General features: G+C 34.4%; 1 protein-coding gene across 1 annotated transcript; it reads right to left on the bottom strand.

The window, feature by feature from the left end:
• Positions 1–6,446: 6,446 nt before the first annotated feature.
• On the bottom strand, positions 6,447–10,442 carry LOC134278349 (la-related protein 6-like). Its single transcript, XM_062760673.1, has one exon. The coding sequence runs from the start codon at positions 10,272–10,274 to the stop codon at positions 8,604–8,606; it is 1,671 nt and encodes a 556-aa protein (XP_062616657.1). The 5' UTR covers positions 10,275–10,442; the 3' UTR covers positions 6,447–8,603.
• Positions 10,443–16,899: the final 6,457 nt, after the last annotated feature.

A 16,899-nucleotide genomic window follows, 5' to 3' on the forward strand; every position in this document is an offset into this window, starting at 1 on the left:
TCTTGTTCTGTTTTAAATCAATTCAATGCTTTCATATGAAAATACAATTAACAACAAAACAGTATTCGGACACAGCAACTACACAGAACAGCTTTATTGTACAATCTGCATAATTATAAGATGTGAGATATGAAAATCCATAATGATATACTTATATATCATAAAGATGGATTGAATAAAATAAGAAAATTTAAAACTTTTATTGTGTTCAACATGTTCATAAACTAGTTTATACCAGTTTATGACTACTAGTACACTTTGAACACAAGAAAAGTTAAAAAAAAAATTACTTATTTTATCGATTCTAGAGGTAATCGAAATTTCGAATGAAAACTTTGTAATTCCGATTAAGTTTGTATGTCCCGCAATCGAAGATTTGGGGATATGCAGTTTTAGTTCTGTCCGTCCGTTTGTCTGTTTTGCCGCAAAAACTCCACATGTAACCTTTTAACAAGAGACCTTTCTTCCAGTAACACGGTCTTTCGGATGAGACCGTGTAAACCAAGGTCACGTGTCGCAGTAGATGCTGGCACGAAAGAGATTCCATCCTGCTCAATGGCCCTGAGTGCAGAGTATAGGACAAAATTTGCAGCTCTCAACCGGAAAGTGGTGGCCTCCTCCATATGAGTGAAAAATTCTCGAGAGGAACGTTAAACAAACAATCAATCTTCCAGTAACAACAAATTTGATCTCGTGTCCTTGGAGTTTGACTCGCTTTTGCAAAAAGTTGCCAAACTTAAACCTTGGCTATTTAACTTTTGAATAGTTCATGCTATAGCTTTCATACTTCACATAGTGTATTCACTGTGACAAGACTTTCTCTTACAGTTTGACCCACTAAAAAAACTTTACCCTTGGCAATAACTTTCGAACAGTAAGTACATGTACGAGGGCTGTTCGAAAATTGTTGAGACATTGTGTATATTTTGCTTTCTAATGAACGTCTTTCGGTGAAAATTTGCATATACGTTTGACATACACTTAGAACTGATAAAAGCAAGAAATATTTTACAAATATTTAATATTTTCTCTACAATGTTATATAAATGTGTCAATAGTAGGGGTACCGGAGCAAGCAAGAAATCACGTATTGAAAATATGTAGCACCAATATTCTAACCCATAATCAAAGCTAAAATGATTCAGTTTATGTGTGTAATTTTTCAGCTTTATTTCTAATTCATGTTGTGCAACTTTGTTAGAATTTTGATAAAAAATACCTTGATCATAAGAAAGTGAAGCGCGGTAGAGAATCTGCTAACAACGACAAAATGGATTTTGACGTCAAGGGCGGAGCAGCCAGCATACCTAAAAATTTGTGGAGCGCAATGTAGAACTCTTTTCAAGACTGAATGACCCGCTAAGACAATAACAGCGAGAAAAAATAATGTGTTATGGTTTGTTATTTCATTGGTGTGCATTTTTTTTAAAAATCAATTCATCCAGAGTAAAATTAAAAGCTCTGGACGACCACCAGTTATTACGTACGGTATTAATATCATAACGGTAAAAATATCGTTGACTCGCGTTGCATAAATCGGCAATGCATGGTTCTAAGTCATCCTTTGCCACAAATGAAAATTTTACACTGGGGTAGCAACAGCATACATTTTTGAAAAATAACTTCAGAAAAAAAGACTTTAGATTTTTGTAATGTTATATGTAATAACAAAGAAGGAAGAGTATTAAACGCTTCCCAATCGTTTCACATGTGAAACCATCTCCGGTCGGCATGACGTTAAATGACGTAGCGATGCTGCTCCGGGTAGATAGACATATGCATGTGTATTATTTCACCAAAACTTATCTAATTATCACAGGAATTAGAAATTTTGCATAAGTGTTTTATTAGTTCTTTATAAAATGTTGATGGATTTTCATGAAATTATCTCCGTCCTTCATGGAGTAAATGTAATTGTCTCAATAATTTCCGAACAACCCTCGTACTCGGGATTTTATATTTCATAGGTGTATTCCTTGCGACAAGACCTTCCTTTGGATGTCAACAATTTTTACTTTGACCTTGGAGTTTGATATAAAATTTTCAATGTTACACTCAACTACATACAAAACATGTATTTAATATTATAATATTCAGATATTATTACAAGGAAACCAGATGGTATTCACAAATTTTATTGACTTTTTTTTATCTCTTTAAGCTCACCTGAGCTGAAAGCTCAAGTGAGATTTTCTGATCACAATTTGCCTGTAGTCCGTCTGTGTGTCTGTAAACTTTTCACATTTTCGACTTTTTTTTTTAGAACCACTGCGTCAGTTTCAACCAAACTTGCCAAAAAGCATCATTGGGTATAGGGGATTCCAATTTGCTCAAATGAAGGACCATACCTTCTTTCAAGGAGTGCTACTAATTAAGAAATAGTGAAAATCTGGTGACATGTTTTAAAAACCTTGTCAATGGAAGAAACACTGGTTCGAGCAAGATGGAACAATGTAGAAGAATCCTCAGATAGTGAAGCTGTAGATTCAAGTGTGTTCAAATCATGACCCCCGGGTGGTAGGGCGGGGCCACAATGGACCATCAAAGTTTTACATAGGAATACCGAGGTATATCCGAAAAATCTATAAAAATCTTCTTCTCAAGAACAACAAAGCATGATCGGTCATATTTGTATGGACGCATCATCAGGTGGTGTAGATTTTTTTTACCCAATGCTGTATATATACATTCTAACATATTATGTGTTTATCTTTTACAAGTGTTAAATAGCAGTAAGTTTTCTCGAGTTCCTAAAAAATGTTTTTTAAAATAAAATAATAAAATTATGGTGTAGACGTGTAGTGCAGATGAATGAAGATTGTCAAAACCTGCTACGCATATCAGAGCTATGGAATGTAAACAGATAAGTTAATTATAAATGCATATTCATTTAGGGTTTTTTTTCTTCTTATTAATGACTGTCATAATTTAATTTCATTCGTTGTTTATGGGACGCAATGATGATTATCGTTTGTGAACATCCTCGTTTAATTGGTGATTTAGAACTTCCACCACACGGAAAATAACGTAATTTCTTTAGTTTCCATTTGTTTGTTTCCTTGTCAAAAATCCTAGATATTAACGGTTGTATTTATGAATTAAGTCAGTTGGGGGCGTTTACATTCAAATAAACTACAAGGGTTATATACCGATTTTTCTTTACCATATAAATAAAAGGAGTTTACTCCTATGGCATAGTAAAAGACGACTGTAAAACGCGTCTAATTAATATACATTGTGCGCTTCTAGTACAAGACTTAATTCGGGAACGCCCGCACAAATATATGCACATATACTTTAAATTCATATTAAAGTACAGAAATTTGATTTAATTTTTGTGCGGATGTGTCATTTGATAGACAAAGCAATTATTTAAGTGATGATGTAAAAAAAAAAAAAAAAAGATTAGAATTAAACTAATATAGATTTGGAAGCTACTACATAGAGAGGTTTTTTTTCGGATAGAGGGTGGGTGGGGGAAGAGTCACTAACTATACATACCCTGGATTGACCCTTCAGAAATATTAATTTGCAGTTCATGAAAATGAAAAACTAAGTGCGGTAAATATATAGAATGGCTTCCTGATATTCTAAGAGAGGTTGAATTGACTGACCACGCGCATGGAACCAAAGGACACGTTCACGAGCCATATATTGATCACATTTAAGTCAGCGAATTCAAGGCCAAGATTCCAACGCATGTGGGGATTATCACCAATGTCGCCATTGAGAGAAAGAGAAAAATAAAGAGATCGTACGATTGTGGAAGAACGGCGGGGCTTAATAATTTTTTGTTGTTGTTTAATAACTGTCAGATCATATTAGGAAATGGTTCTTACCGAATTACGTATACAAAAGTAACCTTGTTTCCGCCCGAACTTGTTTATATGACAGAGAAAAAGACAAGTTCTTGTAGATGGAATTGAATTAACAATTTACACGCCTGCCCTACGAACGACAACGGACGGATTTTCGTCAAATTTGTTTACAATTATTTGAAACAAAACCAAAAAATAAACATGTACTACAGAACCACAAAGACATCATAAAGTCGATGAATTGCTCCAACCACAAGAAAATAAATTAAGTCAATGGAGTCATCTCACTCGGTTTATTGGCCCCAGGTGTATAAAACAAAATAGGCGTTTTTGACAATAAGCAAAAAAAGAACATCTATTACATACACAAGGTCATTGTCATAATGTTGTCTTTAAAAGCAACATGATGAATTATTCATTGCATTCTTCCTGTACTGAATTTGGTGAATGGCCTTGGAAAATAAAATCAAAGTTTTCTCGTCAATTTTTTCTTAGAATACCATTTTGGTCATAATCTCATTCAGAATCTTCCTCGTTTTGCAGACTCCTTGTGCAAAACAGGATTCCTCGACTAAATAAAAGTCACAACAGGGGCATCGTGGTTTATCTTACATACGCCCCCCCTTTTTATGAAGAAAAACCCCAAATAAGCCTCTTACGGACACGTGCACTTTCCTCTCGTCACTGTTCAACATGTTGAGAAATATATTTTTAAAACCCATCTGATTACATCTGTTAAGAGGATCACGACTTTCCGCGATAGACCTCGATCGATATGCATTGTGTCATAAGATAAATCAATGATTATCAAAAGTTCGATAGCAAGTACATACTTTTCTACGTAATACAGATCGCCCAGGTAAACAAGATAACCTTCGAGAAACTATAGGTAAACAAGGGCAACTTCATTAGCATAATTAATAAGACGTGGACCTTGACTGGACTGAAACGGTCAGAGACGGGTTATGAAGTCTTATAAACACAAACTGAATTTCATCAGTGCTTATACGTCAGAGACTATGGTAATTTTTTTTTTTGTAGGAAATAGGTACACAGTGATAACATAAGAAAGTCTCTGAAGAGACAGTAGCTTAAAACATTAACAAAAGAAGTCTCTGAGGAGACCGTAGTTCAAGTAATGTGCATTCACGTCTATATTATAGTTAAAGACAAAATTTAAGTAAACCCAAAGTAATTTTTTTTTTAGTTTATATTTAATAAACTTAATTATCCTGAAAATAATTAAAAGAAACAAACGGAAATAAAATACAAAATTTTCTTTATGAGACATCATTGCAATTTATTTCAAAAGAAGAAATGAACCACAACAAAATATCAGATTAAAAAAAACAAAACATTTAAACTTTTTAACATTGCAATTTATTCTTAAAAGACAAGTTGACATGATATTAAGAGGTCAGATAAATACATCTGAAATATTGTATTGGAACACAATCGAGTTAAAACAAGAGCCTCAACAGCACCTTAGTAGACATTTACTGCCCTTGTACAAATGAAAATCTTATATATCGATAGGTGGGAATATTGCATGTAAATGCACAACAAAGAAAACATTCAAATCCAAATGTACATAAATCTTACTTTATGTAGTTGGAATATCCCATCAGCAGAATCAACTTTTGCAATGAGTGAAGATAAATACTTATATTTGGTTTTCTCATCATCAACTTCTAGTATTATTTAAAAAATAAAAAATAATAATAATAATATCAAAATACAAAAGATATTTCATTAAATTTTGTGTGATAAGAAAATAAAAGATACTACAAAAAACAAAGGATATAACAACTAAGTGGTTTCAGTTTGCCCTCCATCCCCATCTTATTACAGTAAAATTTCCAGTTTATCATAGATTGTTTAAGGTTCACTGATGCTCTGAAAAGAGAGATAACTCTAACTGGATCAAATGATTATCTTTCCCCTTCAAAATAACAAGTTAAAGATCTACATATGTATTTTGTAAATTCACCCCCACAAGGCTGAAGCTACATTGAAACTGTTTGCATTATAATGAACAAGTACAAAAGATTTGGAAAAATCATAAGCGTTAAGCAAAAATTCATAAAAGTGACCGAAGTATGTTGAACCTTAAAATTTAGCAGAAGACAAAATATGAGGAAGAGACAGACAGACAAACAAACAAGCAAGTCAATTATTTAGAATGCCTGCAGTAGATAAATTCAGGTATTATACTAATTCTATGTCTTTTTAAACTACATAATGCATGAATCTTTTAACAAAATTACATAACAATGTCAACACCATACACTAACATACACACCAATCAAACAAATAATAAACTGGAATGTTTCCTAAAAAACAATAAATAAAGATATGTTTGCATACATTCACATCGTAATCTTAACACATATCATATAATAACACACCAAGTGTGCTCTTAAAATAAGTTTCTTTTTTGAAATGATGAAAGAGATTTTTAACAAAATAATATAAATCTTTCAAATATGAATTTTAAAAAATTAAAAATTTAGTGGAGTTGGAAAAAGAAATATGTAAATGCATATAGGTTATTAAGGTAAAAAGTATTTAATGTGATATAAAATATCATCTTTTCTTTCACATGAAATTATCTGTCTTTAATATCTTGTTAAATCATGTTTAATTAAAAAATATATAAATGACCATCTAAACCATTCCAACAATAATGAATAGAGTGTACGAAAAAACTCATCAACAATCAATTTCTTTCCAAAAAAAGTATAGCAATGGCAAAATTAATACAAAGTACTTTCACTCCAAAAACATATTCAATACAAAAGCAGTTTTTTTTCACAATCAAAGTAATGAAAAGTCAACATCTTTAACAATCTTTAAAAAAAAAAACTCCCTGCAGAAAAAATTAAAAATACTTTAAGGTGCCATATTTGGACTTCAAAACTTTTCAGTATAAATAACCAAGCAGAGTATATTATTTTCTTTGATTTGTGTATATTTTGTGTAAATGTAATACTTAGACTTTAAAGAAAGAACTTTTGAATCAGTTTTACCTAATCAAAAAAGGGTTGGAAAATACCAGTACATGTAAATGATTGGGCAATTAAAAATATCTGCAAAAATCTACCAAATGCAGAAAATGAAAATTTTAAGCATATGAAATCAGTTCTGAAGGCTCTAAGCAATAATAGTGGATTATTTATGTAACTGTGCACTTCCCTTTCATAATTATCCTGTACAGTAGTAATGGCTCAAGTACACACTTTTGCATTAAAATATCATTTAAGCTGTTCTGTCATCTCATTTTCGTATTACATGCACATATATATCAGATTAAGTATTGCACAGTACAGTAGATTTTTGCTTAAACCAGGACAAAAGTAAAAAGGACACTTGATTTAAATGTTTCATGTGAGAAAAAAAATCTTAAATTTCAATATCTATTTCTGCGGTAGAATGAGATTTTCCCCATGCAATGCAACACCTAACCACTCGCTGTCTTGACATCAATATGCTGGCCATGAGTTTCTTAAAGAGATCAATAATTGTTGCAATGAATTTCTCTACCTTCTATACAGATAACACCATAAGAAAATAATATACAAGCCATGTTAGCTGGCAAGAAAAAGCTTGACAAAATATGAAGGTAGAACTGTTCTCTGATGTGTTCAAAGTCAATGTTTTTAAACAGATAGCTCCAGATCATGTATAGAAGCTCTGCAGATAAATACTATTTCTTCATGAGCATTAACAAGTGATACAGTCATGTCATAACACACTCAAATACAAATACATACAAAATTATTGTTACATGTGTACTACACAATATACAATCTTGACTCTAGTTGTTGCAAATATAAAATTTTTAGTCCCCCTCCTCTTCATCCCCATTAACTCTACCAAGGAATGGTGATATTCATAATAATTGATTTTATACATATTCATAATAATTGATTTTATACTTGTAATGAACCAATGAACTTGAATTGAATGAGCTTCAGAACTGTATCTTCTCATTTTAACATTTGAAGAAAAAAAATATGCTATACTGTAGCAAAATTACAGCAAATTTTTTACATAACATCTATGTTTTCCAAAATGTCAACATTCTGGTAAAAATGTAAGACAGAATCTAATTTATTTTTTACATCAGAGGTCAGTGAAAAACAAAACCTCTGTTAATTTAAGCACTTGGGATCTGAGACATTTTTAGAAAAAATCATTATTCAATATACTTGACAACCACTTCCTATAACATAATCAATGCTTTAAAAAAAAACATTTGTGCACCTTTACTCTCACCTAGCTGAGACAATAAAACGTTGAATAATCGTCTCATTATTAATGAACACAACCATCATAAATATCAAATTGCTAAGTTGTCTCATTTGCATTTTTAAACAAAAGCCATTTTGATGATTTAAATTACACTACCCATTGCTAAGAGTAAACACAACAGTTATCAAAATGTGCTTTTAGCAAGTATTCAAGCAACACAATTTTTGCACCATTTCTGACTTTTGAATGATGTATGCATGCGGGCACCTTTTACTATATGTATGAATTTGCTGTCATTACTACAAGATTAAATTTCCAAGTCATTGACATTCTGTGTAAGGTACAAAAAAAGGAGTGAACAGCATAAAAAGACTTGTTTAACATTATACATGTACCATATAGATTTTATCACAGAGACCTCCACCGTTGTTTTTTGTGAGTGAAGTCAAGTTCAGCTTTATAGAGTCATGGTGAGTGCACAGAACAAAAAAGCAATATCTGTGACAGCAAAGCTGCTGCACTAAAAGCAGTTTAAGAAAATGTGCTGCTCCTTGGTTTTCCTCGTCCCAAGTGGAAGCCAGTGGTTCCGTCAGGTCCTCTGGGCTGTCGAATGACCCCTTCCATTCCATACATCTTGTGTTTTTCGTGGCTCTTTCCATTGACCTGATTGGCTGACACTTGGCCTTTATCCTGACCAGCCAGCATCATCCTTCTCTGTACCCACGGGCTTGACGGTTTACCATCTGCAGAATGTTCATATTTCTTTCTTCCCAAGTCTGGGCTACACTGAGGGCTCAACTTTGGACTAGTACTTGGACTTTTCTTGTCATCGGCCAAAGGTGAAATCCCATGAAAATTTCTTCTTCTTGACCTTGGACTGGTTTTAGGACTAGATTTTGGACTTGACCTTGGGGAGGAATTTGGACTCAGACGATTTGAGTCATACTGATTTGGACTGAGAGTTCTTTTGAGCATAGTATGCTCTTGATTTGGACTCATGGTTCTTTTCAGTTTTTGGTGTTCCATCTGACTTCCACTCAAAGATTTCTTGAGTGATGGATGTTCCTTATTATTAGGGCTCATTGTTCTTCTAAGAACAGGATGTTCCATATGATTTGGACTCAGAGTTTTTTTAAGCACTGGATGTTCCATGTGATTTGGACTCAGTGTTTTCTTGAGCATTTGATGTGTTCTGTAATTGCCTTTTTGAGGTACGCCAAACTCTGCCTCTGAACCACTACTGTAGTAGCAAGAAGAATCATTGTCAGCGAGTTCATCAACTCTGTTTTTCTTTCTTCTTTCTCTCCTCTTCTTTTTCTTATCCTTCCCTTCACCATCATCCTCTTTTCCTGAATCATCGCCATTGTCCTTCTTTTTATTCTCTTTCTTCTTCTGAGCAGCAAGTAAAACAACACGCATGCCCTGACGCCAATCTTCAGTATCGTTCATTGTTTCACAAGCTTTTTGTGCTGCTTCATGCTTCTCAAACTCTACGACAGCACAGGTTGTCGTTCCAATCTCTGGATGCTTGATGGAATGTTTTTTCACATCTTGTGGCACGGACTTCCCTGGTCTTAAAATCCTAATAAGCGAAACTTCACCACACTTGGAAAACATTTCTGCCACATTCTCGATAGATGGGTTTTCCATGGGTAAATTAACGACCACTACAGAACGTGATGGGGTGGTTTCATCCCATTCTGGTAGAGGGTCCTTTCTACGTACTTTCCTCCCCTCTTCATTCACTTCTAGTTTTTCAGAGTGTCTCAGGCTATAAGCAACAACCCGATAATCTTTAGTTAAGGATTTCACTTTCTTAAAAGAGGTTATGAGTTTAATACTCACAAACCCTTGTTTGTTTCGACGCACATGCTTCAGCAGAAATGCATCCTTCAAAATATTGGGATCAGAAAAGTAGAACTCCACCTGTTTGATAATTCTGTCGCGGAGTTCGTCGTCCGGTGCCACAAATTCCGGCTCGTCCGCAGTCCGGTTTTCGTCGTGACTTCCTTCATGACTCCCTGCTTCTTCCTCGCTGGTGTACGCAGAACTATTGCCATCGTCCTCCACCCGCAGTCGCTCCACCTGCAGATGGACTGGGGTGAGGCTCCTTTCTGTCACACCGTTGTCCCCAACAGATTGTTCCCCCGTCAGCTCTTCACGGATCTCGGGGACTTCGATTTTCTGCTCCAGAGAACTCATTTTAGTATCCTAGACAGAAAACACTCACCACAAACACAGAAGAATTAAATCTCGTTTCGTAAAAGGCAGCAAAAATGCGGAAAATACCACAAGACTCTCTGCCTGTTTACTCGTAAATGTGGCTGTGTTTTGCGTTCCCGATGTGTGACGTCAGTTCCGATTCTGACCAATCCTCCTATAATCAAAGTACTGAAAGTACTTCAAGTGTGACTTACAATCAACCGTGAAAGATGATTACACATATCAATATTCCGTACATAATCAGCAAACACGGAAGTACTGAGTATTAGTATTTGGTTAGATTATCGGAAATGCACTGTCGTTATTTTTTTTTCTTGTCACTTAAAGTGAAAACTCAAAAAATCACAACCCAGAAATTTCTTGACAAGCCAAAAAAAAAAGTAAACTAAAACCTATTTCGTGGTGGAAGGGAATGACTTTCAAAGCTTCATACTAATGACTTTTCATACCATAATACCATAATCACATAGATCCGTGTTTTGGAAGAGGGATCTCCGTTTTCTTTTTTTTTTGGGGGGGGGGGGGTTCCAAGATCACTTTTACTTGGCTTAATATATACATTTACTAAAACTGCAAATTCCCGGGGGTGGTGTTGTTCGCCCCCCCCCCATCCACGCATGCTAGAAAATAGGAACTACGGGTGTGGGGTGGGACGATCCAGCGTCTTTCAATGGTACCGAATGACCGTGACGATTTTCCAGAAAGAGTTAATATTGTCTGAAAAAGCAACAGAGTCGAGGCGCCTTGATGATGAAGACAAGATCGAAAGGGGAAAAAAAAGAAAAATTAAATTGCGATACTATCATGAATATAAACGCTGATAAATGAAACCGACACTACAATTTCTTATATTGTTTTTTAATAAATGTTTAGACTCAATTTTCTTAATTAAAAATATGTTTCCCCTACTGTACGCAGTGCTGTGTCTTTGATATGGTATAATAATGATTAAATAATGCATTTATTGCCGAAGTGTCTAAAAAATCAAACGGCAAACCTTTGACAAAGAAACAAAACAGACTTGTATTATTTCTCGCTAAATAAAACTGTACAAGGCATACCACTATAGTTAATAAATAATAGGCGGTAAATCTGATACCATACTCCCAACAATCCCGATAGATTTTTTTTCAAACCACTGAGCTGCAGAGAACCATTTTATATTTTCCAGGTTTTGCTATTTTAAACTGAATTTACGTATATATTTTTAAATCATCAATGATACGCATGACGGCAATTTTAATCGACCGAGATGCGTAACTTATTGTCCATTTTAGGTTTTCTGAACCCTTAAAGCCATATGATTTATGGCTTGTTTTAATTGATATTTTTCAGAATGACAGAATAAAAAGTTTTTTTTAAATTTCTTTTATTAATTTATCATAAAATAAGATTTTTTCTTTAAATTAAATAATTTGATTGATTGTGTTTTAAAAATATCAACATATTACATTTGAACAATATCTGGTTTATTTTCCGACTCCACATTTAAATAACTTGGAACTAGGAGTATGAAAATCTTATGTTGTCTGATTATAAGAAAATTTATCTATATACATCTATGTAATTGCATTTTTACAAATTGAAGTTACTTCAGAAGTAATGTATGAAGATATTCTGTTTATCGGCTTGAAGAATACTGTCAGTTCAATAAATATCACAAGAACTACGCGCGCTAACTCTTGATTCCCGCCTACATTTTACACTCGTTTAATTTAATGCTATCTTTTTAATACCTCCGTAAATAGTTCCTTAATTCCAGATCATTCAAAAAGGGGTTGGGATGGGGGTGGACGATGATTTAATTTCATTGAAAACGAGCTTTAAAGCATCACCATATCTTAAATATATTCTTGTTTATGAGTAAATGTTTCTTAAATCGTTTCTTATATTTTATACATAGAAAATTAAACATGTAAACATATATAGTATTGATTGATGTTTCAGTTGAAAACTCCTTTGAAATTGGCGAAAAAAATCAGCATATTTGTCGTTTTTGGTCAGTTAACAAATGTTCCCCCCTCCCCATGGAACACAAAAATCTTTGCTATGGTTTTTTGAAATACCAGTCCAAATTATTCGTAAAAAGACGTTTTTGTTTCATTAGGTGTGTGTGTGTGTGGTGGTGGGGGGGGGGGGGGTAAAATATTTTTCGTTTCCCTTTGACATCTATTATAGAGTTATCTCTCTTTGTTTTCCCAAATATAAGTAATGTTTTATGAAACATAAATTTATTTAAATCATATCAATATGTAAACTTTTGAAAGACTTGGAGGTACATGTATATATATATAAATGCGCGGATCAAGAGGGGGGTTCCGGAACCCCCCCACCCCCCACCCCCACCGTAGAATTTGCAGAGTTTCTTAATGTTCAATGGTACTCTGATAAGAGAGATAACTCTTAATAACATAAAAGTCTATTATTCTTTTATAGATTTGCCAAGCTCAAGTGTCTTTTTTGTCTAATTTTGCCCCGCAAGCCATGCTATAATTGTTTGTATTCTACTTAGAAAATATTTTTCTTTTGGAAAATCATTAAGGTTCAAGCAACATTTTATATGAGTGAGCAGAGGGTTTATGAACCTAAATTTATATACTGAACCAAGTAAAAAGTGACCTTGCCCCCCCCCCCTCCCCCGCCCCTTGAAAACACAAACACCCCTCAAAAACTTGGGTATGATTAAGTTGGTATGAAAAGTCATAAGTATGAATAGGTATAAAGAAGATTTGGAAGTCAACGACCAAACCCCACACCCACTCCCCAGGAAATAGGATTTTCATGTTTTGGCGAGAAATTTTTTTATACTTGTCAACAAATTTCTGGGTTGGATTTTTTTTCACTGGAGTGGACCCCACCCCCCCCCACCCCACCCCTGGAAAAAATTCCTGGATCCTCGCCTGTAGAAAGGCGGGAGTACAATGCTATTTTTCTCAGTTCTTTGGGTGTTGCTAAAACGCGCGTACGCGGAATGGAAAACGGAACGGAAAGCGGAACGGAACGGAAAACGGAATATATTTTTTTGGATTAAATCACTTGAAAAATCACAAATTTTATCATATACGATTGACGAGGGTTGATCCAAAAGTAATGTCACAACTTCGATAAAATTTATACTAGTCAATGTAAATCAACATAATTAAACATGATTAAAGCTTTATTTATTACAAATCAGTCCTGAAAAATTAAAATTAAAATGATTTATACTTTTCGAAATATCGAATTATATGCAAAGTGCAATTATGGTAGTCGCCGCACCTAAATAACGTCATATGTTAGTATAACGGATACACACCGTCATACACTTATACCACTTCCCCTTCGTTTTATTGAAAAAAAATTGAGGTTCAGTAACAAATTCACATATTTCACTTTTTTCAGGAATTCTTGGCACCCATTGTACACTCATTCTAGATAAAATTTAGTCCTGTGTCAGAATTATTTGAACAGAACCATTAGACAAAATTAAAGTTTCTCATATCGCTCTAACCGTGACACGTCTATCTTTTTTGACGACGTACGACACTTTTGAACTTTATCGACCGACCTTCTTTTTCAGGTCTTACTGTCCTCCGTTGATCCTTCAATGACCCATAATCCGTCAAAAATTGTGAAACAATTTATAAACAAGTTTCTTATTTACATTCTTTCCTCTGTATGTCTGATTAAAACATCAAAACTCTCTCTTCTAGCAATTTCACCATTTCGAAGCGAAAACGCATCAGTTCCTTTCAGTGTTTTTTTTTTTCATTTCGACATTTTCCTTGTTCAATAAATCAGATTAAAACAACAATATTTATTATCAAAAAGCAATGACGTCATTTTATTTTCAACTAAAGATTAGAAAATGTCGTAAAATTTTGTCTTTTAAAATATTTGGCAATTAGACGCTTTTTTAGGATGCTTTTAATGTATTTATCTTTTTTTCATTCTAACAATATACACTTTAAAACGTGACGTTTAGTAGTCACGCGGCGACACCCATTGTGTTTAATTCTTTAAACGTCTATAAAATTAATTTAATAAAACATTATTAAATGAGAATTTCAATTTTGATTAGATTTATGTTCATGTATGTTTTGGTACATTATATTTGATGATATGACGCCAAATATTAAAGATATGGACAAAGTGACATTACTTTTGGATCAACCCTCGTATCTTGTACATTTGTACACAATCAATCCCCCACTATTAAATAAAGTTGATTTTGTCATGCTCAGTCTCTTATTTACAAAAGTCGCTAACATAGCAGTCACATAGAATCGAAATTGAAAAGGGGGGGGGGGTAAACGAACTGGAAAAGTATTTGACAAGAAAAAACACAAAAAGAAGACAATGGTTTGATTCGGGAGGGGAGATAAAACACAAAAAGAAAACAATTGTTTGATTCGGGAGGGGGATAAGTTCCAACTCCCAACGTTTTTTCAGTACTATTTTTTTTTACACTAACTTACTACATTTATTATATTCACAAAAAGGGTGAAAATGTGAGCTTGAACGAACATTTCCGTAGTAAAAAGGTTATGACTGGGGGTGGGGGGGGGGCAAATATTTGATATCTAAATGAACCATGGAAAGAGAAGAAAAATGTTTTAAAAAAATTATTAAGAATTACGTTTAGGGCAAACCTTTACGGCAAGCTCGAATAAACATCTCTTATACACACTGGTTGTTAAAATTTTATTCAAAATAGAGTCCTTTTCTGGATAGACAAAGTTGTGGTAGATATAATGCAGACTGCAGAATTTTTGCATTCATTAAAGTTAAGTTTTGTTTGTTTGCAGCACATATGTCTGCATGTTTTTTTTTTGGGGGGGGGGGGGGGGAGTGGGCGTATATGAATGACCCCGTAAAAAATAAGTTTGTTTTACCGCTCATCGGAAAGATCTGAGAAGTTGTTATAGGTCAGCCCCCCCCCCCCCCCCCCGTTTTTATGTCCAAAATGTACAAAAGGTTTAATAAATCAATTTTTAATGTGGCTTTGGGCCCCTACACAGACCCGAAAATGCCACCCCCTTTCATGACTCGCCAGGCGCGGATCCAGAAATTTTTTCCAGGGGGGGGGGGGGGTCCACCTCAGTCAAAAAAAAATCCAATCCCAGAAATTTCTTGACAAGCAAAAAAAAAAAAAACAAAAAAAAAACAAAAAAAAAACCCAACAACCTTAACTCCCTCAAACGTCAAAAAAATATTTCATAGGGGGGGGGGGGGGGGGTAGTGATGACTTCTATTACCTCAAATCTTTCACTTGTCATACGCATTTTACCACTAGTCGCGTTTACCAGGGGTGTCTGCGTTTTCCAAGGGGGGTCCAGGGTCACTATTTTCTTGTTTTAGTATGTACATTTTTTAACCTGGTAAATTCCAGGGGGGGGGGGGGGGGGTCCTGACCCCCCCGACCCCCCCCCCCTCTAGATCCGCGCATGACTCGCGAATTCGACACTGCGTGCATAATCTGAATAGCATAACTAGCTAGATATTTTTTTCTTTTCAGACATTGACATTGAAAGAGGGGGTGGGGGTCAGAAAAAATTTTCAACATACAACAAATTTGACAAGCAAAAAAAGGGGGGGATATGTCCTTTGCCCAAACACGAAAATCCTATTCCGTGTGTGTGTGTGTGGGGGGGGGGGTTCTTTCAGTAGCATTTTTTCCACGGAGAGTGTGTATAACTCACAAATATATAATAGTTTACAATAAATTTTTATTAGAAATGACTTTTACAACAAGAATATTGCTCTTTTATATGATTTATAATGAATCTATGTTATTTGTTAGAAAAAATTTTCCTTTTTCCGTTCCGCGTTTTAGCAACACCCCAGTTCTTTAGGGACAAAAGAATCGGGAATTGGGAGTACTAGATTTACCACATGCCTGAGTCAAGAACTATATTTCAACCAATATCAATGTTACACAATTCGGGTACCTAAAAAATCACTTAAACTTCTCAGACATAATGATTTTGTTTAAGGGACTTCTCAATTCCTGCAGTTGCAAATGTGGTAAAATTATGTGCTAAATTATTATTCATAAACGTACAACGAGGACCGATTTATTGAAATCCAAAGCTAAGTCCATAAATGCTACAATTTGTAATAATTTTGTTAATTTTATTTTAATAAAATTTATTTCAACGAGGTAAATACGGCTAAATTAATACTTTTATTCGAGTCTGTTATTCGATGTGGAGAACATTAAACAGAGAGTCGGGAGTCGGCAACACTGTCACTAGGTTTACCGCCTGCCCCTGGCTGATGTCATTCTTTTACTTTCATTTTCAAACATTCCGAAATGTGAATCGCTTTGTATAATGATAATAATCTGACAGTTTTATATTTTTATTGTCGCTCCACATTTATACGTACCAGAAAAAGGTAAGTTTTTGTACCTTCTGAGACGATTTAATTCATCAAACAAAGTTGAAGGAGCTCGGGCAAGAAGGAACACGCCTTCAGCACTGTCCCCTAATATTGGCGTTTCATCTTGGCCCTATGTGTCATTTGCCATAATAGTAACAAGAGCTAGAGACCCGAGATTAAGTGAATTTTTTTTATTGTGTTCTCACCCAATATATCCTTCAATTTTATTATGATTAGATAC

Source organism: Saccostrea cucullata, unplaced genomic scaffold (genome assembly GCF_032062105.1).
Source record: "Saccostrea cucullata isolate Sc308-1 unplaced genomic scaffold, CSIRO_AGI_Scuc_v1 ctg300, whole genome shotgun sequence".
Lineage (NCBI taxonomy): Eukaryota > Metazoa > Mollusca > Bivalvia > Ostreida > Ostreidae > Saccostrea > Saccostrea cuccullata.